The sequence below is a fragment of the Andrographis paniculata genome, unplaced genomic scaffold (genome assembly GCF_009805555.1).
Source record: "Andrographis paniculata isolate CXL003 unplaced genomic scaffold, ASM980555v1 Contig60END, whole genome shotgun sequence".
Taxonomy (NCBI): domain Eukaryota; kingdom Viridiplantae; phylum Streptophyta; class Magnoliopsida; order Lamiales; family Acanthaceae; genus Andrographis; species Andrographis paniculata.
Genome location: NW_026137596.1, coordinates 2,881,818 through 2,907,722, shown reverse-complemented (window position 1 = coordinate 2,907,722; position 25,905 = coordinate 2,881,818). Strand labels below are relative to the sequence as shown.

Here is a 25,905-nt window from a genome sequence, read left to right as displayed (position 1 = left end):
ATCTATCGTCTCGGAGCTGATGAAGGCTAGAAATGTAAATTCCCGCTACACTCGTCATACACATACTTGTGCCTGAAGAAGTCAACTAAAAACCGCATCAGGTCTATAATCTAAAATTTTCCGATAAAAATAATTAGTATTTATTAAAGTCGCTGTTTAATGAAATTCTCTTTTTAATAAATATTAAAAACACGCTTCTTCGTCGCCGATAAATCTCATCTTCAGTACATCGTCCGTACAAACTGCACTTTGTGCCATCTTCGGGATGGAATCCTGTCGGTACGCAGTTTCGTCAATTCGAGCTATCTCAACTTCGAAGAAGTTTCCATTACAAACCAGAACTGCAATTACTCTTAGTCTCGGTGTATTCTCAAGCACGAGGAGCTGTAGAATGAACTGTGTGATGAAGTCCGATGCTGCAGAAGCGACTTTGGGTTGTTCGTACAGAAAGTTTGTCGATTTTGCTTTGGAAGAAACTGGAAAACATGCCGAGCTAGTTCCTTCCTCGTTGCAGGTATTTCTTCGTTTTCTCGAATCAAATAGTGGGCAAACACCACTCTTATAGTTCTACTTCTATACCTGAAGCAGATTGATAGATAATAAATCTAAACAATCTGTTTGATAATTGTAAAATTCTAACAAACACCCCCCGTAGTATCAATACTGTGAAAATTTGAAAATGCTGTATTCTTTACAAGGTTTTGCTACCAGCGTATGTTCTTTTCGTGGATCAGATTTTTTTGTGAATATGTGAAGTAAGATATTGTAGATTGTAGATTCTTAGTTGTGGAATTGGAAAATTGGATTCAGCAATGGTCGACAAATCCAACATTATTTAAAGAAAAATTGAAAACGACTGGGATATGGCGATGTTCTTTTTCATCAATTTTCCCCTAATGTACTGCAGTGCAACTCTTAAACTTCTGCAGGAGAATTTCAATTGCTTGATGGCCATGGATGGGGAAACAGAGCTTCAAATGTGTTCCTCCGAATCTCCTAAGATTAGACTACTCCGGAGTTTGTACATTGAAGGAAGTGATGGAATGCAGGTTTGTTTGAATTATCTGCGACTTGCAGTAAATCTGTCCAACATGAAAGTGACACTTAAAAAGGGGGCATTTCTACAATAGCATTAAGCCTTGTTGAAGTAGAAAAGCTAGATAATTTGTTCCCTGGAGTTTAGTGTACAATTCCTGCATACTCTTGGGTTATTTTCTAGATTTTTCCCAGTTTATGATATTGTGTTTATGAATTGTATATGATTTCACCTCCACCCCAAAAAATAAAAATCAAAAATGAAAAAAAGCCGAAGATCAAAAGCAAAGATGAGATATGGTTCTGCTTGATTAGAAGCCATGAGATTGAAGATACTGGTTTTATGTATCTTGCTTGAAGTTATAAATATAGAAGTAGATTTCTTATTTTCATCTGCCTAGCTCACTTGATCATCATAATTCATGTTCACGTGTGTCATGCAGGTGTTGGATTTCGCCATCTTCCCCAGACAGGAGTTTGATCTTCCAATCTTTTGCGCCAACTTTTTCACTTCTGCAAACATGAATATAGTTGTATTGTAAGCCACCTTGCCTCATATCTATCCTATTAGGAAAAAATTGTGTCACCTTATTCATGTTCTGAAACAAAAATGTATGTATATAGTTCACACAAGATCACTATCCGCGCATTAAATTGAGCCAAAAGATATACGCTTACAAGACAATAATATCCTTGATCGCTTAATGCATTTAAGATGTCTTGTCCTCACGCTACTTTAGAGACAATATATAGAAACATCATCGATTATATTCCAGCACATAAATGAGATAGTAGACTTTTAACACTTTTCTAACTTATGCATTTACATATTGAAGAAAACTGTTCTGCTGCATAGTACAGAGCAAAACCTTGTGTAAGGAAAATAAAACTGTCACTGAGATGAAGTCAATCGTAGTGTATTATTGTTTATTAAGGTAATTGGTGGTAACTAATGAAAATACTGCTTTTATTTTGGTCTTACAAGTGAAGTTGTAATGATTGCAGGGACCTCAATCCATTGCATGATGTCATCACCCAGCACAACTACAAGGAAAAGTACTACAAACACTTATTTCAACTTGGACTTAAGTACACCGAGGTGAGTGTGGTATTGAGTGATTTTTAGGGAAGGATTATTGCTATATCGCTTGCACATAACATATCCTGGTTCGGTGATGTTAACACAGATTTCATGCAGCTTTTTCCATGGGGAGGAAAGCTTACTGCTGAATCCATGAACTTTTTTTCACCTATTGTAATTTGGACCAGATTTTCATCAAGCCAGCAGAATCACGATACATTGTATTGTGCTTTCAGGGATTATCTCAAGGTACATATAGATCATGATAGTGATTGCTTGGCGCTCTATCATGGTTGGAAAAATGCAGGAATACATTGTAGTGAAAATCACAGTTTATTGTGGTTTAAAATGATAAGAATCTCTGGATTCTTGAACAAGAATCTTGCCCCACGACGGCCATCTAATCTTTTATTATGATGCGCTTTCACAGTCATGGCTTGAGCTGATGCATCAAGCTTCGGAAGAAACCGACCTTTCCCAGATTAGTATCAATCTAGAAGCACAACATAGGTATCTTATGTGGAGAGCAGAAAAGGTTGGTTTTGCACTTAAGTAATTTCGTTACATTAATTTGGGGTTCGAATTGGGTGTATGTGTAGCTTATGGTGGGCATTTATATTTATCGTTTTGAGCCATGCTTAGAATCATGGTTGAGGTTAGAGTCAGTTACAACTATTAATTATGTTATCCTATCAATGTGATATAGTTCGTAATCCCAGTTGGAATTGTTAATGAGCTAAATTGAGTCGAGCTTTCAATGTAAGAGCTCGAATTTGTGAAGGGAGTTGAAAATGTTGTTGAGTTTTAATCAATAAACTTTAGTTAAGAATATTAGTCTAAGTGCAGTGTCTTTGGCAAACCTTGCATTATGATTTCTTGAAGTTTCTAACTAGAATACTCGAAATTCAGGATCCAGGCCGGCAACTACTGAACCGATTAGTCGGGGAGACTCTCGCGAAGGTACTAATCAATTTGTGATTAGATCAATAATTCAGCACCTGTGTTACTTCTTTGCATTTCTTTGACCACTAAATTTTCATATACATGCAATAGTCTCCTTTTAGATAGAAATTTCGTAAGTTCTTGGAGAATAGTAAAAAGTTGGTATTTGATGTAATATTATTTTGAAAATATTATTGTTGATAAATTGCTTCAAAAGTTATTAAAGTATTTTTGCAAACAGAAATGGCTGTGTTATAATTTATATTAATTCCTGCAGGATATAGTTAGGAATTTTCTCTTCAATGGAGTCGACTACCTCGGGAGCAAAGCGTTCATCGATTACTTTCCAGAGTACCGGACAGATGAAGGAACTGTAAATAGAAAGCGCAGCATGGTTGGGAAATTGTTCGAGAGCCGGCCGTGGGACGCAAGAGGTGAGTTCATTGGTGAAGATTTATGAAATAATAATGTCGATCTATTAATTGCCTTTTGGAAGTTTTTGTAGATGTAATAACATTATGTAATGTGATTGTTTGTTAGATAGAGATAATAATGACCGATAGATAGAATGGATAGTCATAGCAGCAAGTAGTTATTAGTTTTTGAGCATGCACAGCATATATGTATTGTATATGTAATGTTACTTTTATTTAACACTGTACTACTACTTTTAATATTGTCACATATCAAATAAAATCATTTTATTTTAAAATCGGCCAACATTTTTTAGGTTTTGTCTGTTTTTTTTTTTTTTTTACACCCATGCATGCACGCATTTTCAATTTAGTACGTAGTACTAATACTTTCGATTATAAATGTATATTATATTATATTATTTTATATCTCTTCAATATTAATTATGCTATATTTTGTAATATTATGATTTAGTGTAATTTTACGCTCACAAAAATGTTGTCATATATTTATTACTATTCAATTTTTGATGTGACTATGATTAACCAGTTTTTGGGGTAAATTTTTTTCTTTCAATAAATTCAGTATCAGTATCATACAACAGAAAGTGAAGGAAATACTAATTATTACACTTTGACTATCCTTTCAAATAAATTCCCCAAACCGCCAACTATAAACGAGTGAAACCTCACGCATCGGAAGTTGTATCCTCGTGCATTTCAACATGTATGTAAACCCCGCGCAGGAGTTACATTTCTGTACATTCAGTAGAAAATCTGTGTCTCTGCTCGAAGAATTTTTCCGATCGTTCTGCGCTGCGTAGTTCTCTGTTATTTACGTGCTTTGATTCTCAGTTTTTAGCTCCAGAGTTGGAAAACAGAGCGCGACGTGGAGATATCTTCGATTTTGTTCGTAATCGGAACCGGAATTTTTTCATTTTGTATTTGATTCCAGAAATTTCATCCGATTCGAATTTCGGAAGGTTCATTGGAGTTAATTCGCAGTAATTAGGTCGCGAGTGTGGCGCTTGGTTCATTAATTTGTTCTTGATCTCCACTGGTTCATAAATCAAGCGTGGATTGAGTTTGTTAACTCTACGTGCATAGATAGATACATATTCCATACACGTATATATCTGTTTTGTTTCTCATTGTGTTCGTAGATATGGCTCAGCGAGGCGACCAGTCTTCGTCATCGTCTTCCTTAAAATTGCTAGGGTTTCCTCTAATGTCGACGTCGCCTGGATCAATATTACCCTATGCAATGCTCAATGATCTAAATTCAGAAGAGAGAGGATTGTATTTGATTCATTTGGTATTCTATTGCGCGCATCACGTGGCTTCAGCAGATCTTCGTGTAGCTAACGTCGCCCTAGGTCAGATATTGCACCTAGCCTCGCCTTGTGGCGACGCCGTGCAGCGAATCACTCTGTATTATTCTCAGTCTTTAGCTGATAAAATCTTCAGAACATTGCCTTGTGCTTACAAGGTTCTGAATTCCACCAAAGCTTGCGATTTCTTCGAGGAAGCTGTTGGGAGGAAGTTGTTTTATGAGTTGCTGCCATTTATGAGGGTTGCTGCCGTGGTGAGCAACCGTACGATAGTTGAGTCGATGGTGGGTGAAAATTTGGTTCATGTGATAGACTTGAATGCAGATGATCCTCTGCAATGGTGTGGCCTTATTCGGGACTTTAGCGGCCGGCCGGGGGGCCCGCCTCATTTAAGGATAACAAGCGTTCACCGAAGCAAGGAGGCGTTGGAACACATGTCGAAGCTACTGACTCAAGAAGCCGAGAGATTGAACTTCCCGTTTCAGTTTAACCCCGTGGTTTGCGAATTGGATAATCTCGATGCCGGGAAGTTGCGCGTCAAAACAGGGGAGGCTGTTGCTATTAGTTCCTCATTGAAGTTGCATACTCTCTTGGCTCCCGACAATGGCGTTAGGACAAACTCTGGATCGACACCAATGAATGGCCCTGTGGCACGTTCTTCGCAGAGGGATGCGCAATCGAATGAGGGAGTGTTAAGGGAGTATATTGGGAGGAATCCTAATGCTGCTGGCTATTGCCCGAGTAGCGAAACGGCTGCATTATCGCCGCAGTCTGAATTCTATTCGCCAAATTTTTATCGCGTAGTGAGCAATCTGTGGTGCCTGTCTCCCAAGATCATGGTGGTGACGGAGCAGGATTCGGATCACAATAGCAAGAGCTTTATGGAGAGGTTATCGGCGTCCATCTACTTCTACGCTGCGTTGTTCGACTGTTTGCAGTTAGTTTTGCCAAGAACGTCTGGGGAGAGATTGAAGATTGAGAAAATGATGTTTGGAGAGGAGATCAAGAACATCATAGCCTGCGAGGGGTCGGAGAGGACAGAGAGGTCGGAAAGGCTCGAAAAGTGGAAAGTGAGGCTAGATATGGCTGGTTTTGAGAATGCTGCGGTGAGCGCCTACGGGTTGCTGCAGGGGAACCTGTTGCTGCAGCAGAGCGCGAACCGCGGCAGGTGCTCGATCAGAGGGGAGCGCGGCAGCGCCTTGATCTGCTGGAATGGCCGGTCAATTTTCTCGGTGTCGGCTTGGAGGATTAAGAGGTGAGTATCTTTGGCTCCATATATATATATATATGTATATACTAATGAACTTCTGTTTGTGAATAAATAAATAAATAATTAATGCATATACCTAATAAATTTAAACTTTTCGGTGAATCTGTAGTTTACATCATCTAAAACAATATGCATGTGTTTACAATCCTTAAAGATCGTAAGTAGTGTGTTTCTTCATTCCATAATATGCTTTTTATATGTCAAACTGGCAAAGCCTTTCCAGAGTTCCATAGGTGTTATACACAGAATTATTATATTTAATTAATTGTTATATGATTCGTATCTATAAATCATATATTGTTGTAATTATATCATATAAACTGTCAAACACTATATGTCAATATCGTATTGAAATTTGTAATGCATCTTAGTAACGATCAAAATTTTCCAGTTAATCAATGTCGTCCAAACAAAAATATAAAAATAAATAAATAAAGTAAATCAATTTTATCCATTTTCAAAATTTTTCTCTAAAATACTAACGAGTCCCACCAAGAGACAAAAACCAAAATAAAGGGTAAAGCTAGACCCTGGTCAGTGATCAGACATTGTAATCTTGGCCCATCCCATGTCATATCCAATTATATATACACATACACACACTACGTTACAATACACACAACACATAACATACATATCTATCTATATACAGCTATGGTAGTGGTAATGACCTATACATATAAAATAGACATACACCATATATATATATATTTTATAACGTGAAAATCTGCGCTCTGGATAAATTCTTACCGAATATAACAGCATGCAAATTAAATTCGACAAAACAAGTCATAGACAATACCTGGAGGCGTCGGGTGTCCATCCGTACACCACCGGGCCATCCGTTACAGCACATGTATTTTTATTTAATAAGTATAACATGAGAGCTGATCAATTCATATTGTTATTATATAAATATTTTATATATATATATTGATCGAGATTATATTTATCGTCAATTTTTGTATTGTAATTATATATAAATAAATCAAAATAGAGTACCTTGCGCACTATATATATATATATATGTCTATATATATCAATTACTATAAGATAAGTTGCAGGCAGGCAACCCTGACTGAAAAAGAAGCAAAAAATAAAGTCATTAGTTATGGGCGACGAGTTGTTCTTACAACAGTTGCAGCAGCAGCAGACAGCAGAAGGAAGCCTGGAAACCCTTAAGCAGCTGCAGGCTACTGATTCTGATTCGAATTCAGATTCATTATTCTCATCATCAAACCCTCCTGGATTCTTCATCGACACTCATCACAATCAGATTCTCAATCAAACAAAAAGAATACCATTGAACAACCATCACAAAAAGGTCTATTTAATTATATTCATCCTTCAATTTTTCTATCTTCTCTAATCAATTATCTGATCTGCTCTTTTCTGTCTGTCTATGGTTATTACTTATTACACCAGCGGTTAGGACCAGACACGAAAGCCAAACGCAGCAATACCGCGGCAAAGGGAGCCGGAGCCGGAGTTGTCCATGTCCGAGCCAAGAGAGGGCAAGCCACAGACAGCCATAGTCTAGCAGAGAGGGTATATAAATTAAATTCCGTATATTAATTATGTTAAGATAATATATATATTATATAAACTGACGACACACAATATGAACAAAGAGCACGATTTCTGCTTTAATGGAGTATAATTTAATACATCATATGAACCTCGATAGTGACAATAATTCACACAACACATGTAATAATTGATTTCAGCGCATATCTTATGTTAACACAACATAATATACTCCCTCCGGCTCATAGTAGATCTTTGAACATTAATTATTATATTAATACGTAGTACAAATTAAGAGAAATTGACAAAAATATCTCTAGTAGTCTCTTATAATACAAATACAATGACATTTGTAAAGTAAATTATAATTATACAAATATAAGAATATTTTTAAGACAAATGATGTTCTTTGTAGCAGAGCTATACAATGACAAAACATGCTAACAATATACACAACACATATCCACAATACGAATTCTTTGTAACAGATTTATATATTCGTATCAGGTCCGAAGAGAGAGGATCAACGAGAAGTTGAGATGCTTACAGGACATCGTCCCCGGATGCTACAAGGTATAACCTTAATCATCTGCCCTGCCCTGCCCTGCCTTCATCATTCATCCTACTTAATTCTCTTACATTGCATTCTTTTTCTTGGATTGATTTAAGTTGATGTTTGGCTTCATCGACAGACCATGGGAATGGCGGTGATGTTGGACGAGATCATCAACTATGTTCAGTCCTTACAGAATCAAGTCGAAGTCAGTTTTCTAACACCAAAATATAAATTTTGATCTTGTCCAAATTTTACATGATTTATTCATCTCTGTTTATTCAGTTTCTGTCGATGAAGCTTACTGCCGCTAGCTCTTTCTACGACTTCAACTCCGAGACCGATGCATTGGAGGCAATGCAGGTGAGTCCATTAGTTTTAGACATTTATTTTTTATCGACAAATGAGTGATTAGAATGTATAATATTGTGCTAAGATAGTAATTAATTTAGAATAGAATGATTTATAATAATAATAATAATTATTATTATTATTATTTTTGAATGTGGACAAATTGTTATTATGCTGATTTTCTGATTTTTTTTTCGAATTATTACATACAAAAAGATCAAACACATTACTTTATTATAAATATATACGCATGTGTACTGTACAAAATTATATTATGTGTTATCTGTATACTTAATGTTCAAAATGTTATGCAGAGAGAAAAAGCATTTGAACCGATCAAAGTTCAAAATGGGCTTACTTCGATGTGTCTAAATTTTGGGGTTTATCCTCAATTATCACAAGAAAGATGAAGAGGCCGGAGTTTTTTCTGTTTTTTTCTTTCTTCCCTAATTTTGTCTCGATTAAACTTGTAATGACCCAAGAAATTAAACAAGAAAGAAAGACACTTGTTCATAGTGTATCTATAGCAAAAGATGGGCATATGATGGATCGATCGAACTCTACTCTACGTCGCCTTAATTCCTTCTTCGACGACGGACAATATATGGATCAGGTGCAGATCGAGTAAACTGTTGGTAATAAGACAGAGATCTATACAGACAGCAGGCAAAGAAGTGAAGTAGTTATGTCTCAACGACATTAACATTATCATGAAATGTGAATTATAGAAAGTATTAATAATTATTATTATTATTATTATTATGTGTTTGTGTGTGTGTGATTGAAGAGTTGGCCTGGTGTCAAGTGGTGTTTTCTTTCAAAAATTTGAGGGTCGTTTTCATGAGTTGATGTCTTGTCTCTTGGTGTAATATATGTCCTGCTTTGATCACTAGACAGCTCTCTATAATAATTAATACATCTTCAGATGGGTAGGGACATCAAACAGCAACAATACAATACAACACTTGTCCAAAAAAAGGAATCTATAATCTAATCTAAAGATAGAGATAGTGTTTCAAACAATTTACTTACACATTAACTACTCGCTATAAATGTGTGGTTCGATTTATTATTTTATGGGCATGCATTAGCTTCTGCTCATTTGACCAGATCAACATAAGTTATAGAAATACATATTTCGATCATATTTATAATACAACATATATTATATTATAATTCAGCATATGCTATTTTATAACACAATATATACTGAAATATGTGCAGTGACATTACATGGGATTTGCAATAATAATATATAATACATGATACAACAACAATTAAAAAAAAATAATAATAAAATTGATAATTGTCTACACAGTATATATTAACACAACAAATCCTATAAATATAAACCGTAAGCTAACCGTGTTAGTTGAAACTATATATTGTTTGCCTATTTTTGATACGCGGACAACACAATAACCCATGGGTCGCTAGAATAACCTATGTCGATTCGTATGTTTTAGCTGTTGGTTTACTACAAATAATCTCGCGGCAATTACAAATTCTGTCGAGGATAAACTACCAACGTCTATCCTAATGTCTCCGTTCTTTCTCAATCGAGGAGAAAGAATATGAACACGTCCTTTTCAAAAAAACACAGCCGTATCCAACTCGACGCAACCAAGTGGCGCCTACAAGACAAGCCATATAGAACACACAATCTCGAAGATGTTGCCAATTGATTACATGAATGATTGAGAGAGAGAGAGAGAGAGAGAGAGATTAAAAAAAAAAAAGAAAGAAAGAAAGAAGAAGAAGAAAAAGAAATGGTTATGAGAATGAGGAAGAAGATGCATTGCATTTGGATAGATCATCATCATATATTCAATACAAAGAGAAGATTAGGGAAGAAAAAGACAGCTTGTGATGGGCCATCGCCATAGGGCTGTCCTGTCCTGAAGAGGATAAACAACAATCAACAATTAATGTGGGATCCTCCAAACTCTGTAATTAATTAATTAATTAATATCATCGCAACTTTGAGCCCACATCGATCTGTTCCTCACAATTTTCCTCTCGACTCAAATTTTCTTGGAGCTTATGAATATGGTGCATGCATGTACCAGGCAGGTCTGGTTCGATTGGGCCCCACTTTCAGAACCTGCAGAGAAACTGAGGGACAGGTGGGAATGTATGCATAGTACTGATTTGGTTTCACCTGGTAATAATGCAACAATCAGTTCAGAGTCACAGCTGTAAGAAAATTAAGAAAGATCTTGTTGAATTTATTATGTTGAAGCTCATGAACATGGCTTCTAATACATCTGATGAGTTGCAATCGTGTCTCGAAATTAGGGCACACGAATTCCATCCCATGTGAAGATGCAGGTGAATGTATGTGTGTCACACGACGTCGTAAGAACACCTGCGACAGCGACACGACATAGAGAAGGTGAATCACAGCTGGTTCGACTTGGAGGCTCTAACTGTGCAGTGACATTACCTACTTGAAGCAGAGTAATTAAAAATTCTCCATAATTTTACCGACGCACGTATTGCTTCTTCCTCTTTATTCACTTACGCTCGTGAAAATTGATTTTGTCAACGTATTATTGCAGGGGAGCAATGTAGGTAGGGATTGATGGAGAAGGAGGTAATCAGCGACGTTTACAGGTATGGCAACCGAATTTTCTTTTTCTCATATTTTGGTGTTATGCACAATTCATCATGTTTTGGATTTCTCCTTTGATTAATGATGAGGAAGCTCGGATCATGAACACTACGTGTTCGACGATTCAGAATCATAAACGTCGATAAAATGAAAGATAGAGGAAATTTTGATTATGCACACAATATGTTCGATGAAATGACCATAAGAATAAAGCTTCTCGATTAAAAATTATATATATGAAATTTTGGTTATCCTATCCACACAATGTGTTCGATGAAATGAAACTGATCAGAGTAAGTAACAGAGCTTCTAGATTCATTCATTCATGATAGTTAAAACGCCAGATATAGGAAGTTTCAATTCTGCAGACAACATGTTCGATGAAATGCCTCAGAAGCATAAAGCTCCTAAATTCGGAGAACGTTCACCAAATTTACTAGAGCTGCTCGATTTTCGGGAAAAAAAATGTCGATTGTTCAGCGCTTTCTGGTAGATGATCTTCTATGTATATTTGCTGTTAGATCTATTCAAGGTATTATTAACAAACTAATACACAGTACTGTTCTGCAATGAAATATATCATGTGTTTCGACTAGAAATATGAATGTTAAGAATATATATCATGTAAATCATTTATAAGGATCTCTTATTGTGGTAAGCTAGTCCTTGTAACTTCGGAGTGCTGCTATTTTTTCATTGAAATTTAGGTTTAGTAAACTAGAACTATCATTCGGAATAGAGGTTGTAAATTCCGGACACATATTCAAGTTGGATATAGGGAACTTGGATTGTGCCCACAAGATGATCGATGAAATGACACAGAACCATACGTCCTATGGATAATTAGGAAACTTAGGTTACACCCACAACCTGTTCAATGTAGTGACTGAGAAGAATATTGTATATATGGAACTACAAAATTTAGAAGAATAGGTCACTTGGAGAGCTCAATGGCAAGGGCTGGTGCTGGATCTTTTATTTTTATTAGTTGTCATTTATTCAAGATTCATTACAATAAAGCACTTATTTTACTTGAAAATCAACACTGTTTATTTTCATTTAGTTGTGTGAATACAGTATTGTTTTAAAAAAATAATAATAATAAACTAGCTAGATTCATGTTCATCTTTCTTGGAAGACTTTATATAATTTTTCTTCCTTTATGTACATCTTGAAAGTGCTAAAAAAAAAATTATAGATTGAATTCGCCTATAATATTTTGAGGGAAAATGCATAACTAAAGTTGATAAAGCATCTTTCTTTCTATGTTCAGATATATTATAAAATACCAACATTTAAAACTGAAAGCCACTTTATGTTCCTTTTAGACTTGGTCTCCACTTAAAAGGCAATTTTAGACTAGACATCAGCTTTTAGATTTACAAAATTAATTATTTATATCAATATGCTGAAGATTGTTGGAATTTTAGCACATTTTTTGTATAACTCAGGATGTGTTTTGTGTGTTTAAATAGAATTTATTGTGTAAATTTGTGAAATGGCAATGGGACAAGGAGAGGACGTAAGTGTCCCCAGACTTGAGTTTGAATCTTTTTTCCAATCCTAATCTTTTTTTCTGAAAGGGAGACTGATAAGAGATTATACTGATAACTCAGAATCCAGTCTGAACCAACAGAAATTTATTTTTTAATTTCACCAGACCTCCCTATTATAACTACCATATTCTTGTCTCATGTTTGTGCTCAAGAAATACCAGTGACTCTGCTGACAGAGCACATTGTGCCGTGCTAGACTGCTAATATATGTTGCTTATATATCATTAAATTGAAAATGTAACAAAATATAATCTGTACATGTACTTTTGAATTTTTCATAAGTAAATATATTTTATTAAACAGTATATGTGGAATCATCATCATCCTGATGACAAGAATCAGGAAAAAATTGCAAAAAATATCCACGTAACTTTTATTATCACTGCAAAATATATCCTACATGTTTGCAAAAGTCACTATTTCAGTTCTTTGGCCGCGCGTGATGATCACACCACGCGCGAGCACACGCAGCCAAATGATAGAAATAAAAACATATAGGATATATTTTACTAATAAGATAAATGCAGGACAAAAGTAATAATGGAGCGTGTGAAATGTTTTTTGCCATTTTCTCCAAGGATCAGTACCAGTTGATGGAAAATATTAAATTTCACAAAGACTTACAACAAATAAGTCGTTGATAGATGTTACTTTTTTCTCAACATGAAAAGTTGCTTTATCAACGACTGATTCAGAAGATCAGTCTCCATACGAGTCTTTCATCTTCCTTTCAGACTAACCAAATTTGGTGTCTGATTCAGAAGATCAATCTCTATATAAGTCCCAAAGATCCCTTCCTACAATACCAACTATGAACTTGCCCAATTCTAAAATGTTGACTGCCTTAGAGTTGCTCTCTGCCTCTTTCTTTTACTTGTTCTTTTTCTCGAAGCTAAACTATTGTTCATGTGTTGGAGATGTTATGATTGTGTGTCAAGAGATTGAAAAACAAGCCCTTTTGGATTTGAAGCAATCCCAAGAAAATCCCTCCAATCTGTTGTCGTCTTGGGCTGATGAAGTTAACTGTTGCAACTGGAAAGGCGTAGTTTGCAACAATTTCACTGGCCATGTCCTCGAACTTCATCTTCGAGGTTATAACCTAAATGCCAAGATCAATTCTTCCCTACTCAACCTTAATCATCTCAGGTTTCTTGATCTGAGTGGGAATAACCTCTCAGGGAAGTTTCCTTCCTTCATTGGACTATTCATGCACTTAAGCTACTTGAATTTATCTAATGCTGGATTTCATGGAACCATTCCTCACACAGTTGGAAATCTTTCAAATCTACACACATTAGGTTTGGAATCATCATACCTCACTGCTGACAGCCTTGATTGGCTGTTGGGACTCCACCAACTCCAGCACCTCAACATGAATGGTGTGAATCTCAGCAATGCAAGGAATTGGGCACAGGTGATCAACAGACTCCCTTCTTTGATCGAGTTACATCTGCAGTCTTGCAATCTCAACTTTTTTGCCCCTGTGGATGTTGTTAATGTTACTTCTTTAACAATTCTTGATCTCTCTAAAAATGAGTTTCACTCTGTTGTGCCCCAATGGATTTTTCAACTTAGCAATCTTATATATCTTGATCTAAGCCATAGCAACTTTGAAGGTCCGATTCCAAGTGAGAGTAACACCACCAATCTCCGACACAGTGATCTTTCTTTCAATTATTTCTATTCCACCATTCCAGATTGGCTCTACTCTTGCCAATACCTTCGTACCATCGATTTTTCTGGAAACTCATTGGACGGAACACTTTCCAATAATATTGGAAATTTAAGCACTGTCAGCACCTTAGATTTCTTTCAAAATCTGCTTTCCGGAAAAATACCAGATTCACTTGGAAATATCACAAACTTGAAACATTTAACTCTTGAGAAAAATCAACTTACTGGTGCTATTCCAACTACCCTACAAAAATTGTCATCCTTGAATTATTTTGGATTGTCAAGAAACAAGCTGGTCGGAAACATTCCTGAGTGGCTGGGGCAACTTTCAAAGTTGGATGCTATTTCCATTGAGGATAACATGTTTGTAGGGGTTGTGAATGAGAATCACCTAGGTAATCTCACAAATTTGGAAAGTTTGTTTGCCTCTAGAAACCATTTGAGTCTGAAGGTGAAACCAGATTGGGTTCCACCCTTCCAACTTTCAATTCTGGGTCTGGGATCATGGAACTTGGGTTCAGGCAGTCAGATACCGTCGTGGCTTGAAACACAAAAGAACATCCTTGTTCTTGATTTATCTGACACTGGACTCTCAGGTACAGTTCCAAATTGGATGTGGGAGATTCGCATTCTGAACCTCTCTCATAATAATTTTCATGGCCATATTCCAGATGTAAATGTTTTTGAAGATGATTATCGATATCTCTCATTGAGCTCCAATCGATTCAGTGGACCAATGCCACGTATACCGGATGCCAGCACACTAGATCTGTCCGATAACTTGTTGATGGGAGGTATAACTCGATTCTTGTGTGATCCAACAAATGCAACATACAACATCATCATGCTTTTTCTAGGTGGGAATAAGTTGAGTGGGGAATTACCAGATTGTTGGATGAAATTTCCGGAACTTCAGTTTCTGGATTTAGGTGATAACAACTTTTCCGGCAGGATTCCCAGCTCCATAGGAGGACTCAGTAGCCTGCTGTCTTTGAATTTGTATGGGAACAAATTCTCTGGCCAAATACCTGATTCTTTAATGAGCTGCACATATGTACGGAAGATTGATCTCAGTTGTAACGATCTTGATGGGAACATTCCAACATGGATGGGGACAAGTCTTCCCTATCTGAAGTTTCTTATTCTGAGTTCAAACAGGTTGAGCGGTAAGATCCCCTCGAATATATGTTACTTAAAGGGACTTCATATCTTGGATCTTTCTAACAATCAATTTTCTGGTACCATACCTCAATGTGTTGACAACTTCACTGCAATGGTGAACACAACAGTTTCAGAAAAAAAGGCTGGCGACGAAGAAGGGTTTATCAGTGCTGTGTTTTGGGTAATGATGGAGAGTGTATTCTTCACTGCCAAAGGAAGGAGAATGCAGTATGATACCATTCTTTCCATGGTCACTGGAATCGACCTTTCAAATAATAATCTGTCTGGGGAAATTCCGAATGAATTGGCAAGTCTGAAGGAATTGAGATTGCTAAATTTGTCAGGAAATCACTTGATGGGATCAATCCCAAAAAATATTGGATACATGAAGGAGTTAGAATCTCTTGATTTATCAAGAAACTCCCTTCATGGTGAAATGCCTAGTAGCTTCTCTATCATGTCTTCTTTGAGTTCTCTAAATCTTTCTTACAATAACTTGACAGGAATGATACCTGAAAGCACCCAAATCCGAGGGTTTGATCCCTCAAGCTTTGTAGGTAACAGTTTATGTGGCCCTCCACTGACCAACAATTGCAGCAGCTATGATCCAACCCAATTTTCGAAACCAAGAGACGAAGATGACCATGAAGACAATGACTCTGAGGTACTATGGCTTTATGTGTTTATTTCTTTGGGATATACTGTGGGATTATCAACTGCATGCACTGTATTGATCTTGAAGAAGCCTTGGAGAATAGTTTTCTTCAGATTAGTCGAAGATATGTGGGATGTGGTATTTGTGTACTTCTATATAAAATGGAGAAGGTTGCGAAGTTTATGAGGTTATGGAGTTTATAATAAGTGTGTTTGCTTGCTGGTTTTTGGACTTGTGTGTATGTTACTTGTTTTCTTGAAAATCTTGGGATTGTATTTGTTGAATCCTTTTCTAGTACAAAAAAGTTTCTACTAAGCCATTCATGTGCAATGTTTGTTGGGGAAATTTAAAGGGACTGAATTATCAATGTCTATATTCCGGGCCGTTTGTTTGAAAGTATATATTTACTTTTGCAGCATAATTTAAAAAATAATAGTACTATTGTAATTGCAGATAATTAAAAGTATTGTAAAGACAATTTTCGGGTGTGTTTGTTTGGAGTTTGAATTTTGAGTTGAAATTTGAATAGTAAAAGTTTTGAATTTGAATAGTTGCATGACAGATATAAATAGGTATTAATGTGATGTTTTGAATGTAAAATTGACTTTAAGTATAATATAAAAAAATAAAAAATAGGTGTTTGATTTGATATTTTTTGGGAAAAAAAATTGGATGAGTAGTATATTTTAGAGAAAATCCCCCAAACAAACACACCCTTTTATTACAAAATTAAAAGTGGTGTAAAGACAGTTTTAGTATTTTTTTGTGTAACAGTAATAGTGTGATGATAAAATAGGAATATTTATTTGAAAACTAAAAAAAAAGGAAAAAATTATAATTGATAAAAAAAAAAAAAATTATTTTATAATTAAACAATAATCCAAAATAAAGATATGTATAGTTTAATTTGACACAAGGAGTATTATGTATTAATGAATTTCTTTAGATATCCTAACTCTTATCTCATGGATGTTGAGCTTGATCATAATTAAGGTGAGTTTGGTTCCAGGTTTGATTGTTGAGTTGAAAGTTGGATTAGGAGTCATTAATTTAATATTTTATTTATGATATAATATATATGATTGAAAAAATTAAAAATATGTTTTTAATTATTTTAATAATTATATTTTAATAAAATATATAATATTATTTATAAATAAAATAAAATTTTATATAATACAAATATATAAACACTATAAATATTAATTTATAATTAATATAAATTAATTTACAAATAAATAAAGAATTTTGAATACATATAAATATATTTGTTTATAGAAAAGAGATAAAAATAAAAAATTTAAATAAATTTTTAAGTAAATCTCATATGACGTAATATAACCGGAAAGCCAACTAAACACACCTTAAATATTTTTCCAGTTCCAATTCTTTTGATGTGATTTGAGTTTATTTTAATATTAATGAAAGAAAAACTTGTAAGAAATACACAAGCTGAATTCCCTAAAAGAAAAGGGGTAGAAACAAAACATGTTTTAAATTCATAAAGAATCAAATGATGTTTCGAAAAAGTTTCAATAGTAAAAGTTTTGAATTTGAATAGTTGTATGATATAATATAAATAAATATTGATGTGATGTTTTAAATATAAAATTAATTTTTAGTATAATATAAAAAATAAAAAATAATGTATTTAAAATCTAAACTTTCAAACAAACAAACCCTTAGAGAGCATATAAAAATTTGTTAGAAACACACACGCAACATGGCGTAGAGTTAAGCTTTTTACTTGTGTTAACAGTTTAAAGCCGCTTCACACTAGTATTAAATATATAATATACTTATAATGGAACGTTCTAATCAATTTTATTTTATTTTTATTAAACTTTTTTAATTTATTTAAAAATTTTATAAAGTATATTTACAATTTTTAAATTATCTAACCTAATTAAAATATATTTATTAAGTTCTATATATAAATTACTATAATTTTAACTTTGTCTAATTAAAAACATGATTATTTTTAAATAAAACAGGTATACATTTGATTTTGAAATAAAAATAATAGATAAATATAATAGGGACTACACCTTTATAAATATTCTAACCAATCAAAAATAAAAAATTTAAATATATATATATAAAAGAATCTTTTATAATAATGTGAAGACCATTTACTTTGTTTTTATAATTTAAGAAAAAAAAACAACAACCAACACATCAAACAATAATTGTTAAGTAGATTGATTTTTTTATTTTTTTAATTTTTTTTGTAAAAGCAAAAATACAATTATAAGTAAAATAATAAATTTTACAAGAACAGTCATAATATCATAATTTTTTCAAGAAGAAAAAAAAAACTCATAATCATTTAATATAAATATTTTAAAAAGATGTAAATATGTAAAAATTAATTAACATTATAAAATTTTATCTTCATAACTAATAAAATAAATACATAAAAATCATTAAAATTTATCAACATATATAACAAAAATAAATTTCAAATAGTAGTAAAATAATTTAGACAAATACTTAACTATGCATCTTAAAAAATACATAAAAGTTTAGTGATACGTATAACATCACAATAGTGTAATATAAATAATTTTAAAAATATACTATTTTTTCACCAACTACTATATTAAACTACTATTTGAATCCAATTAAAAATCAAAACCGTACAAACCCAATAATTTTTATGAAATCATAGAATTTAAAATATACCAAATTATACCTATTACAAAAAAAATAATAATAAAAAAAATAAAAAATTAAAAGATAAAGTTCACCAAAAAGTATTTAAATTGGAATTTTTAATTAAAAACTTTAAAATATTTAATTATGAATTTAATAATAATATTTACATATTAAATGCAAATCTATATAATTATCCAACTTATAACAACTTCAATATGTAAACAGTAAATTTTAATAACAATTATCAAATTTTTATATAAAACAAACATAGCAAAATAAAATAAACACATACATTTTTAGTTAGAAAAAATAATAAAAGATAATATCAGACACATTATACCCGAGCCTAATCTCTTTATCTTTTACTCATCATTTCTTCTTCAAATATTAAAAAAAATAATAATATCATTTAACTATGGCAATTACTAAAATTAAAATAAATCAATATAAAAAATTAGTATAATAATATTGATGCCAAATAATACAGGAAAATAACACACACAAAAAAAATAAATAAATAAAAATAAATAAATAAAAAAAAAATGATAAATGTCCAAGAATACAAAAAGGAAGGATAAACATACCATGCATTAAACACACTACAGATACACAAAAAAACACAAGACAAGTACAAAAAGGAATAACCTTCCAAATATAAATACAGCCTAAGAATAAACACCGCAAGCATACCATACTATAACACAACACAAACAATACTGCAAAATAAAATTAACACAACAAAGCAACCCAAAAAAACACCTTTAGTTTAGTATGTAAACAATATAAATTAGATATTAACATACGGCCAGCGAAAACTCAAAACGAGACAAATGGATCAATACAAACAATACAACGTACAAGCACAAACAACATAGCTTAAAAACGACTTAACGAGTGCACCATACCATATATAAATATAAGCATTATAAGCACTAATAATATTATAACAAACCAAACAACACAGACACAAAAAACACCAAAAGCACACCATACTATCTATATATAAGCACAAATAATAGTACAACACACAACCACAAATAATACAACAACCTTAAGAAGCACAAAAAGAGACCACAAACACACCATACCATACATATAAATACAAACAATGTACCACAACAATACAATACAAAAAGACACCACAAGCACACCATATATATAACAAAACACACAACCACAAACAACAAAACAAAAGCAGCAAAAAAGACACCACAAACTTAGTATGTTTATGCATAGGTTAGATATAACATAACAGACAAACTCAGACCGAAACAAATGACTCAACAACACAACATTGTCACACAAACAAATTGAATCTAATATATATATATATATATAAACACAACACAACACCAACACAGATAGCAATGCAAACAATAAAATACTAAAGGACACCACAAGCACACCATATTATGTAATAAACACAACAGACAAAGAATAAAGCAAGCAAAATAATACAAACTACACAACAAAAGCAGGACAAATAAACACCACACAGGCCCAAATAATACAGAAAAACAATACAGACAACACAACAAAATCAACAAAAAAGACACCAAAAGCTTAGTATATTTAAATACAGAATAGATATAACATAACAGGCAAGAACTAGACCGAAACTAATGATCAACACAAACAACACAACATGGTCATACAAACAAATTCAGGTAAACAGCATTAATTGAATCTAATTTATGTCACATTAATTGGCCATACTATATAAGCATGACACCGAAACACAAACAAAACATCATAAGGAACACAAAAGTATACTACAAGTGGCACCATACTATACATAAACACAACATACAATAAGGACAAACAATGAAGCATAACAATACAAACAACATAGAACTAAAAAAGACATCATAAGCATACCATATCATATATAAACACAACATACAACTACAAACAATATGGAAAATAATATAAACAACAAAACAAAGGCAGTACAAAAACATACCAGCATAGTATGTTTAGCCCAACCACATCACCAACACAATTTAGCCCAACATTACACTGCCAAACAGGTAAACAACCCAATCCCTTTGTTGGCCGAACATAATATGTAAGAATTGGAATTATTATAAAAAATTAAACTAAAAATAACTCTTCACATGCCACAACCTAACAAGGAAGAACCAAACAATAAAAAGAAGCGATAAAACAACATACCAACATTTATTTGAGGCTATATCTTCGCATTGGGTAGTGTTTGGATGAAATGAGCAGCCGAAGTTTCAATCCCTGTACAAAATAGTGAGGGTCAAATGAAGCGAGGTGTAACCAGCCATATTGATTGATTTAATTATTGCTGTTACTTCCAAACCACAAAAACCACAAGATGCCCAAACCTAAACCCACATCCAATCATCGACTAAACCAAATAACATAAACAAATCCGTTAGTAGGAGAATACACTAGCAATTTTGAAAGCATAATTATCATAGAGTGCCTTGATAAAGACAGGGTGATAAAAAAACTTACCTGTTGCGTTGTGGTAGTTTTCCTTTGTGAGTCATTGTAGCCAATGAATGTGACATCATACCCATTTTATGCCAGAGTCCAGTGGCTCTAAATTTTGAGAGACATTTTCCCTTGCCAAGTCAAATAGTAAGTAATCAAGCAAATTTTGGGAGGGCTGAGGGCCAAATCTTGCAAGTCTTCTCTGAAAGTACCAGTGGAGAAAATCCTTTCCCTCAATTGCTTAGCTTTGGCGGGCAAAAGTAATTACAGGAAAGAGGTCAATACTGAATTATTTATTTATTTGAAAACACACGTTTAGGTTTAGGTTTGGTCTCATACTTCAAGAAATGGTGTTAGGAATCACCCAAATTCACCACCCTTTAGTTTCAAAGGATAACTCAAGAGTAATTGGGGGAAAGAAAACAATGATCAGTTTTACTTTTTTATTTTTTTGGAAAACATATTTAAGGTTTGGGTTTTCTATTCCACTTCAAGGAAGGGATTGTGAAATAGACCAAATTCACCATCTTGTCAGTTGAAAGAGAGATACCAAAACCTCAATTGCTTAGCTTTGGCGGGCAAGAGTAATTACAGGAAATAGGTCAATATTGAATTATTTATTTATTTGAAAACACACATTTAGGTTTAGGTTTTGCCTCATACTTCAAGAAATGGTGTTAGGAATCACCCAAATTCACCACCCCCTTTAGTTTCAAAGGATAACCAAAGAGTAATTGGGGGAAAGAAAACAATGATCAGTTTTACTTCTTTATTTTTTTGGAAAACATATTTAAAGGTTTGGGTTTTCGATTCCACTTCCAAGGAAGGGTTTGTGAAATAGACCAAATTCACCATCTCGTCAGTTGTAAGAGAGATACCAAAACCTCAATTGTTTAGCTTTGGCGGGCAAAAGTAAGTAATTACAAGAAAGAGGTCAATACTGAATTATTTTATTTATTTGAAAAACACACGTTTAGGTTTAGGTTTCGCCTCATACTTCAAGAAATGGTGTTAGGAATCACCCAAATTCACCACCCCTTTAGTTTCAAAGGATAACCCAAGAGTAATTAGGGGAAAGAAAACAATGATCAGTTTTACTTTTTTATTTTTTTGAAAAACATATTTAAGGTTTGGGTTTTTTATTCCACTTTACTTTTTTATTTTTTTGGAGAACATATATAAGGTTTGGGTTTTTTATTCCACTTCAAGGGAGGGTTTGTGGAATCACCCAACTCACCATCCCAATCCGTTAAAGAAAAATCTAAAACCTAAATAGTTCAACTATTGCATATGAGTAACTACGAAAAATAAACAATTATCAAAAGAATATTTAAAAATCACATTTAAAATTTTGGTTTTCCCACACTTTAAAGAATATTTTGTGTAAAAGCAAACACATGTAAAGTTTAGATTTTCCATTCCACTTTAAGGAATAGGGTGTGGAATCACCCAATTCACCATCCCTTTCAATTTTAAGAAAAATCTAAAACCACAATAGTTCAATTATGACATACAAGAGTAATTACCGGAGATTAAACAATTATCAAAAGAATATTTAAAAATCACATTTAGGATTTCGGTTGCTCCACACTTTAAAGAATGGTTTGTGGAGAACCAAACTTTAAAAGAAAACAATGATCAATTTTATTTATTTCTTTTTCTTTTGAAAAAACACATTTAAAATTTAGATTTTCCATTCCACTTTAAGGAATGGATTGTGGAATCACCCGATTCACATCCCTATCAGTTTTAAGGAAAAATCCAAAACCTCAATAGTTCAATTATGACAGATGAGTAATTACAGAGAATAAACAATTATCAAAAGAATATTTAAAAATCACATTTGGGATGTTAATTTTCCCACACTTTAAAGAATGGTTTGTGTAAAAGCAAAACGATGATCTGTTTTATTTTTTTGAAATAGCACATTTAAAGTTTAGATTTTTCTTTCCACTTTCAGGAATGGATTGTGGAATCACCCAATTCACCATACCTGTCAGTTTTAAAGAAAGATCCAAAATCTCAGTAGTTCAACTATGACTGACAAGAGTAATTACGAGAGATTAAAAATAATATTTAAAAATCACATTTAGGATTTTGATTTCCCCATGTTTAAAGAATGGTTTGTGGAAAAGCAGACTTTAAAAGAAAACAATGATCAATTTTATTTTTTTATTTTTTGAAAAAATACATTTAAGGTTTAGATTTTCCATTTCATTTAAAGGAATGGGTTGTAGAATCACCCACTTCACCATCCCTATCACTTTTAAAGAAAAATCCAAAACCTCAATAGTTTTAAAAATCACATTTAGGATTTTGGTTTCCCCACACTTAAGAAAAGTTTGTGAAATCACCCAACTCACCCTCCCGGTAACTCTGTAAAGGAGAACCCCAAACCTCAATTCCAAAATTGTTTTTATCAAGAGTTAACTCATTTTGACGTATTTGGAAGGAAAAAAAAACATTAACAGAATTTTGCATGAGTTCAACACTTTAAAGATAAATTTGGAAAAAAAAAAAGGAAACGACGACCCAATAACAACAATAAAAAACTACACATATGAAATGAACAAATGACAACACTTGAACTAAAGAAAAACATACCCAAAACATTCCCTCATATACTTAAACACATTATCCTTAATGTGAGTTCATAAAGAAAATACAACTGTGTAGCCTAGAATCCCTTAAAGGTTTAGATTTCACTTTTCACTTTAAAAGAATGATTTGTGAAATCACCCAATTTAGCATCTCATCAAATTTAAAAGCAAACTCATACCTGCAATTGTCTATGGAAAATAGTAACAGAATTCAAAACATATTTTAATGTGAAAAATCAATAATAAAAATTATTAATCTATATTAGGCCACTTTAATAAGTGAAAAAATGAAATTAACTAATTAAAACACTTACTAAAAATAACATTAAGTAAAATATAGTTCTAATAAAAAATAAAATCACTTACTTTTATGACAGCACTGAGATCTCTGCTGTTAAAGCCATCTCCTCCCCTTCTGCCGCCAATTCATAAAACTCTTAACTCATTCTGCACACAGTAAGGCCACATTGATTTTACATCTGATGCCACTTTCACTTCCTACCAAACTAGTTTCTTTTGTTGCACACTGCAAGAGCCATCCACTGGAAAACACGATCTGATAACAGGGCACGTTTGAGTTCATTAGCAAAATAGGGAGGAAAATGAAGAAAGCATTTCATTATAAAAATACTGCATAAAAAGGGGAAGATGAAACTTCTTGAAATTGAAATATGAAATGCAATAATTAAATCGGCTAGAATTAAATGATTCAGTAACAAATTTTAATACAACAGCAAGAGTTGTACCGTTCTTTCCTTTTTGTTTCTGAGAAAAATGAAACTGAAGAGAAGGAAAAGATTAACCGATGAAATTTAATTGTAACAATCGGATAAGGCACAAGAAAATTCCATCTCTAACTTACTATGAAATCCAGATACAAAGCGCTTTCTGAAATAGAGAAGTCTACAAAATTCATGAGCAACCCTTGACTTGAAATTCCCTAGCTTGAAATTGAAATATCCAAATCCACCTAATCCCACAAAACCTTAACCCTCCAATTACTTGAGGCTTGCTTCTTGATTGAATTGAAATAGCAAGGTGTTAAATACAAACATCCAGAAAATGCTAAAGAGATTAAAAGGGAGGGAAAGAAGAACATACAATTGGGCCGATCCTTCGGAAAACCAGAGTGATTCGAGGAAGAATATGGGAATGGGACCTAGGAATAAGACAGTTGAAATTAGGGTTTCGAGAAAGAACATGGAAAATCGGGGGCATCGGGCAATAGAAATGGCTTGGCATCGCACGCCAACCGGTTTAACAAGCCCCGCCGGAGCCGGAGATAGGAACGCCACCACCAGTGAATCCCAGAAGCTTTCTCATCGGAATCAAGCGTGCGCAGAGGAAAAAGAAAGGAAGAAAAGAAAAGAAACTCACCAATTGTTCCAGCGGGCGGCGGCGGACTTCGTCTCCAGAAAAAAGACGGCGGCGCAAAAGAAGAGAGAAGGAGGAAGGAGAAAAGAAACGAAGGAGACGAAGAATGAAAGGAAAGACGAAGAAATTAGAACCAGTAAATGGTTCAAAATCAAATTTAAAGCAATATTAAGCAATATTACCGTTAAGTTAAGAGTTGATTATTTTTAAAATTTAATGCAAAAAATTTCCGTGCTTTCCTTTTTTTTTTTCGTTCAATTTTCTTGACCGTTAACAAAAATTAAAAAATAACAAATTAAGAGTGCGTCTGGTTGTTTTTTTAAGTTGGCATTCTTAATTTTTTTTAAATATTATATTATATTAGACTTATTAATTTAATTTTTTTAATCTCTTTTTTTAATATTTAATTTATATTTAAAACAATATTTATTATAAGATTAATTTTATATTTCTTATAAAAATATTTTTTATTTATTTCTATTTTTTATAAAATAATATTTATAATATAAATTTTATTTTTATATAATAATTTTAAAATTTAAATATATATTTTATTATATCCCTGTTTGAATTTTTTATTGATTTATTTAATTTTTTATTGCCATTTTTATATGTGTAAAAAATCTGATATATATAATTGATAT

General features: G+C 33.1%; 3 protein-coding genes and 2 long non-coding RNA genes across 9 annotated transcripts; 4 read left to right on the top strand and 1 right to left on the bottom strand.

The window, feature by feature from the left end:
* The first annotated feature begins 220 nt into the window (after positions 1-220).
* Positions 221-3,712, top strand: LOC127260061 (phytochromobilin:ferredoxin oxidoreductase, chloroplastic). Its single transcript, XM_051287713.1, has 8 exons — positions 221-514; positions 930-1,049; positions 1,479-1,573; positions 2,041-2,134; positions 2,234-2,365; positions 2,547-2,651; positions 3,026-3,076; positions 3,336-3,712. The coding sequence occupies exons 1-8, from the start codon at positions 266-268 to the stop codon at positions 3,516-3,518; spliced, it is 1,029 nt and encodes a 342-aa protein (XP_051143670.1). The 5' UTR covers positions 221-265; the 3' UTR covers positions 3,519-3,712.
* Positions 3,713-4,636: 924 nt separating this feature from the next.
* Positions 4,637-9,145, top strand: LOC127259478 (scarecrow-like protein 3). Its single transcript, XM_051286843.1, has 7 exons — positions 4,637-6,058; positions 7,151-7,396; positions 7,498-7,620; positions 8,107-8,172; positions 8,292-8,360; positions 8,438-8,515; positions 8,818-9,145. The coding sequence occupies exons 1-7, from the start codon at positions 4,637-4,639 to the stop codon at positions 8,911-8,913; spliced, it is 2,100 nt and encodes a 699-aa protein (XP_051142800.1). The 3' UTR covers positions 8,914-9,145.
* Positions 9,146-10,386: 1,241 nt separating this feature from the next.
* LOC127260131 (uncharacterized) lies at positions 10,387-25,402 on the bottom strand. Of its 5 annotated transcripts, none has more exons than XR_007840637.1 (6): positions 25,265-25,402; positions 24,989-25,046; positions 24,254-24,443; positions 20,997-21,532; positions 10,485-10,871; positions 10,387-10,401 (listed from the first exon to the last, which is right to left on the bottom strand). It is a non-coding gene; the product is annotated as an uncharacterized LOC127260131 (long non-coding RNA). The 5 variants fall into 5 exon arrangements; XR_007840638.1 differs by lacking the exons at positions 10,387-10,401; positions 10,485-10,871 and adding an exon at positions 20,677-20,840 and having other exon boundaries at positions 20,997-21,068; positions 21,309-21,532; XR_007840635.1 differs by lacking the exons at positions 10,387-10,401; positions 10,485-10,871 and adding an exon at positions 20,677-20,840.
* On the top strand, positions 10,589-11,348 carry LOC127260133 (uncharacterized). Its single transcript, XR_007840639.1, has 3 exons — positions 10,589-10,701; positions 10,802-10,963; positions 11,065-11,348. It is a non-coding gene; the product is annotated as an uncharacterized LOC127260133 (long non-coding RNA).
* Positions 13,121-16,482, top strand: LOC127260129 (receptor-like protein EIX2). The gene has a single exon (XM_051287810.1). The coding sequence runs from the start codon at positions 13,485-13,487 to the stop codon at positions 16,347-16,349; it is 2,865 nt and encodes a 954-aa protein (XP_051143767.1). The 5' UTR covers positions 13,121-13,484; the 3' UTR covers positions 16,350-16,482.
* Positions 25,403-25,905: the final 503 nt, after the last annotated feature.

Bases quoted from the DNA above. Each gene is read 5' to 3' on its own strand.
- LOC127260061 (XM_051287713.1), top strand. From the start codon at position 266: ATGGAATCCTGTCGGTACGCAGTTTCGTCAATTCGAGCTATCTCAACT. The intron at 1,050-1,478 runs GTTTGTTTGAAT...TGTGTCATGCAG, and splicing joins AAGGAAGTGATGGAATGCAG to GTGTTGGATTTCGCCATCTT. The intron at 2,135-2,233 runs GTGAGTGTGGTA...GATTTCATGCAG, and splicing joins TTGGACTTAAGTACACCGAG to CTTTTTCCATGGGGAGGAAA.
- LOC127259478 (XM_051286843.1), top strand. From the start codon at position 4,637: ATGGCTCAGCGAGGCGACCAGTCTTCGTCATCGTCTTCCTTAAAATTG. The intron at 6,059-7,150 runs TGAGTATCTTTG...AGGCAACCCTGA, and splicing joins CGGCTTGGAGGATTAAGAGG to CTGAAAAAGAAGCAAAAAAT. The intron at 8,516-8,817 runs GTGAGTCCATTA...AATGTTATGCAG, and splicing joins ATGCATTGGAGGCAATGCAG to AGAGAAAAAGCATTTGAACC.
- LOC127260129 (XM_051287810.1), top strand. From the start codon at position 13,485: ATGAACTTGCCCAATTCTAAAATGTTGACTGCCTTAGAGTTGCTCTCT.